This window comes from Solanum pennellii, chromosome 7, assembly GCF_001406875.1.
Source record: "Solanum pennellii chromosome 7, SPENNV200".
Lineage (NCBI taxonomy): Eukaryota > Viridiplantae > Streptophyta > Magnoliopsida > Solanales > Solanaceae > Solanum > Solanum pennellii.
The window spans coordinates 72813955-72818062 of NC_028643.1; the positions used below are offsets into that span (position 1 = coordinate 72813955).

The 4108-nt window shown below is 34.5% G+C and overlaps 1 protein-coding gene across 2 annotated transcripts in view; it reads left to right on the top strand.

The window, feature by feature from the left end:
* Nucleotides 1–336: 336 nt before the first annotated feature.
* Nucleotides 337–4108, top strand: part of LOC107025409 (protein PATRONUS 2-like) — a 4841-nt gene continuing 1069 nt past the window's right edge. Inside the window, exons 1-5 of one of the 2 annotated variants that reach the window (XR_001457405.2) lie at nucleotides 337–438; nucleotides 1366–1458; nucleotides 1545–1826; nucleotides 2212–2255; nucleotides 2369–2607. Coding sequence is in view for 1 of the 2 variants with exons in the window: in XM_015226196.2 (XP_015081682.1) it covers nucleotides 1392–1458; nucleotides 1545–1826; nucleotides 2212–2255; nucleotides 2369–2557 (582 nt within the window). In the remaining variant the exon portion in view is untranslated. Of the gene's footprint in view, nucleotides 439–1365; nucleotides 1459–1544; nucleotides 1827–2211; nucleotides 2256–2368; nucleotides 2813–4108 lie in introns of those variants that run through there. The other variant, XM_015226196.2, reaches the window with a different exon arrangement.

The window sequence follows — 4108 nt, forward strand, 5'->3', positions numbered from 1 at the left end:
CCAAATTAAGGGTCATATTTATGTATTATGCCTACACTAAAATAGGGAGAGAGACGAGCAAGATGGGAATTGTGTATGTTTTTTAGATAGTGAATATGTATCCAAAACAAATTATATCTAATTTTGACCTTAAGTAACTTGAGATATATGTATCTGAACGTATCAAAATCTAGTACAATTCATAATATTATAAATTAGAGTGTACCTAAATAATTAGTTCCTAAATTAGTGTAATTTCTTTAAGGTTCTCCAAACATATTCAAATTTATATTTTTGGGCCCAATACTAAATTAGAAAAATATTCAATTGGGCTTCAACTTCCAGTTAAAAGTCGGGTTCATTTTCCAAATTTGAATTGTATTCATCTCCCGCCCTTGTCCTAATCGACACCACTATCCGCCGGGCGCCGGCAAACTATTTTTCCGGTGAAATCGAGTTGTAAGTTCCCTGCATTTCTTTTTCTCCAGTAATTTACTAGTGTTTGTTAGCTTCCATTTATGAATCGGTTTACTATAATTTCTACTTGAATATGTTCTACTTTGGAGTTTGGACAAATGAAATATGCAATTCTTCTTTGTTTTCCTTGTGATAATCGTTCTCTTCCACGTTGTGTTCCCGATTGATATATCCTAGTTCAATTTTTTCAATTAACTGGTATGAGAGTCATGAGGTATCGGGTTTAATCTATCCAAGCCTTGATGAACGGAGTTATCCTGTATTCGTGCCGGTGGGAGATAGTAAGTACCTTGTGAAATTAGTCGAACTGTGTGGAAGTGAGTCATGAGGTCTTGGATTTAATCTGTCCAAGCCTTGATGGACGGTTATCATGTATTTGTGTCGGTGGGAAATAGCAAGTACCTTGTGAAATTAGTGTAACTGTGTGCAAGCGAGTCATGAGGTATTGGGTTTAATCTGTCCAAGCCTTGTTGGACGGAGTTATCATGTATTTGTGCCTGTAGGAGATAGTAAGTACCTTGTGAAATTAGTCGTGTGCAAGTGAGTCATGAGGTCTTAGGTTTAATCTGTCCAAGCCTTGATGGGTGGAGTTATCATGTATTTGTGCCGGTGGGAGATAGCAAGTACATTGTGAAATAAGTCAAAGTGTGTGTAATCTAGCATGTACTCCATTTTTGTAAAAGAAAAACGGGTTTTAAGTTGTTGGATGTACTACTTTATTTTCCTTTGGGTATCATAGTCAAAATTTTGAGAACTAATATTATGGAAGAAGGGGACAAAGATGTTAAGGCCTTAAATTGGACTTTTTGTTTCCATATTGCGAGTTAGCAGCCCTTCGAAAGCAAATGTTGGTTTCAATAAGTCGATTACTGAATATTTCTGCTTTCTAATTGTGATATACTTCTGCAGGCATAATTTGATTGAGTGCGATAATCATGGCAAAGAATCTCATTCAGAGGCCTCTTATCTTTCAAGATGAAAACTCGGACATTTACTTCAAAAGTACGATATCATTTTACTTGTCTATCTGGAAGATTTGATAAACCGTGCAGCTAAGCTTACTGATTTTTTTCATTAATTATTTGTAGAGGGTTGGATATCTGGCAAATCAAAGAGTGGTAAACCTGAAGCTCTTAAAAAAGGTATCACAGGGCTTAAAAGTCGTAATGCCCTCAATGACATCACGAACAAATCAATTGCCCTTCCTGAAGAAGCAGCAAAGAAAAAGAGTTCACAGAAGGAGGTTAAAGTTCCAAGTGAGCTTAACATAGCAGAGGAGACATTTCAACATGATCACAAAAAATGTGTTGAGGCACAACGTTCAGGAATCACGCGAAAACATTTCATGGAATTGGTTCTGCCTGGTTGTGGTAATTTCTTCTTACTTCGGATGTGAATTCTGTTTCAATAGTGTTCGATTAATTTGGATTTTCAGTCTGTAAACATAATGATTCATCTACTGACAGGCCCAACTAGTAACACAACCTTAATCATTGTTATAGTTTTCTAGCTACAACTTGTTATCGATATTACTTGGATACGTTTTATTTCTTCAAGTTATCTTTTGTTTGGATTGTGATTACTCCATTATTTGGAAAAGACATACTTCTTCGATGCTGAAAATGAGTATTGCATTGGTGCAATATGATAGTCACCGCTATTTTCCTTTATACAGTTTTTGCTCTGTACTTACCGTGCTTTGAATCCAATAAGATACTGGAAGAAAACCTTATAGCACATTTTTTCCTGCTGCAGATTCAGCCTCTCATATTGACATACCAAAAACAGAACTGGGAATGGTGAGTCTAGTACTTCATTCTTCTGCATTTTCATACGGATAAGTATGGTCTTGAAGACAAAAATCTTAAAGTGTTGTAGTGTTCTCATACGACTAAACTTTTTGGTTCAACAGAATGATAAAGGAATCGATAACTCACACTGCTATCCCGTGCCAGAAGAATTGTCTATGTCAGAGTTCTCTTGGTTGAAATCTTTATGGGATCCATCTTCTCCCAAGAAGAGGGATTCTCCACCCTCCTCTCCTTCCAAGTGGGCGTTTGAGCCGGTCGAATTTACACTTAATGAAGAAAAAGATTGCTGAAATGGCCAGTGAGCTGCTCTATTTAGTCAATGACATGTATATGATATTAGGTAACTAACAATTTTAAATTTGGCACTAGTAATCCAACAGTTATGGAGTATTATTTACATTTCAGCTTTTTACTAACTGTGGGAGACTTGTCTGAAATTAGTTTGAGCTAAGTTGTGTGAGTTTGTAATCTGAAATGACAAGTAGTGTGTGAATTCATGATGTTTATTCTGAATTTTGCCCAATGCATGAACCTTTTTGTGTTTACACATGGTTCGGCGAAGAGCCTCTTCCAAGCGAGGTGTAAAGTAGGCAATCTACCTTGTGTAACGACCCGCTAGGTCGTTTTGAGAACTAGGACTAGTTTGACTCCTTTTGAAAAATTTAAAGGGGTATTTTTAAACTATTCGAAACTAAGAATATTTAGTTGATAAAATTTTTAGTGAAGAATTTGTCTAGTTAATAGTTAGTGGGTCATATCCATAATTCATTTAATACCTTTTTACTTGACCCATTAATTAATTTAGGTTAGTGGGGTTAGTTTATTTATTTCACTTAATTAACATTAAGAGGGCAGAAAACAAAAGAGGTAGAAACTGATTTTTTTTGGGCANATTTATTTTACTTAATTAACATTAAGAGGGCAGAAAACAAAAGAGGTAGAAACTGATTTTTTTTGGGCAGCGTAGATTACAGAACGTGAGAGAGCCAACGAAATCTTCAGGTAAGAAGCAATTTGAAAAATTTCTTGATTGTTATATGGATCCTAATGAAGTAAGGTAGATGGAAAGTTGATCCCTTGTTCGTCTAATTATTATTATGAGTTCGAAAATTGATAAGAAAATTAGCGGAGAACGATGTATATTTTCTCTGCAATAGCAGTTTAGAGTATGTCGTTCCTGTGACTATTACTAAAAGTTTATTTGTTACACTTAATGAAGTTGAGGGAAAATATTTAGATCATGTGATTATTAATAGGAAGAATGGATGGAATTTTTTTTTAAATTAAAAAGGGACGAGGATAAGCAGTGAGTAAAAAGACAATACTGCGTTAATATGACTTAGTCATATGCAGTAATGCCTTGTCATATTGGAGGTGGGAAATCATGAGAAAATCATGATCTAATGATTGACAATCAGATTATAAGCCAATCATTTGGCAAGTGCCAATGATTGGCATTTGTTATAAATTTTTGGGATTTGGTAGTCCTTTTTTTTTTGTTTACAGATTGTCACGTTGCCTTCCCGTAGTGCAGATATAACATTGACCTGCTTCAGTCAATTATCGAATAAAGATTTGAGTTAAATATATTGAGGTAGATAATTAAATATTATTTGAATAGTGTTGTATGAATACCATTAAAATTATGATTTTCTTTGGAGAGATTAAGGTTCAAATTATTGACTTGAAATTTAGCAAGTATGAAAAATTTGGCATACCAATATATATCAAGATTTGGAGTTTGGTTGAAAATATGAGTGAGTTTTAGCGTCTATGATAGACATATAATAATTTGAATGTCTACAAAAATTGCTTACTTACGAATATTGCAAAACTGGTAG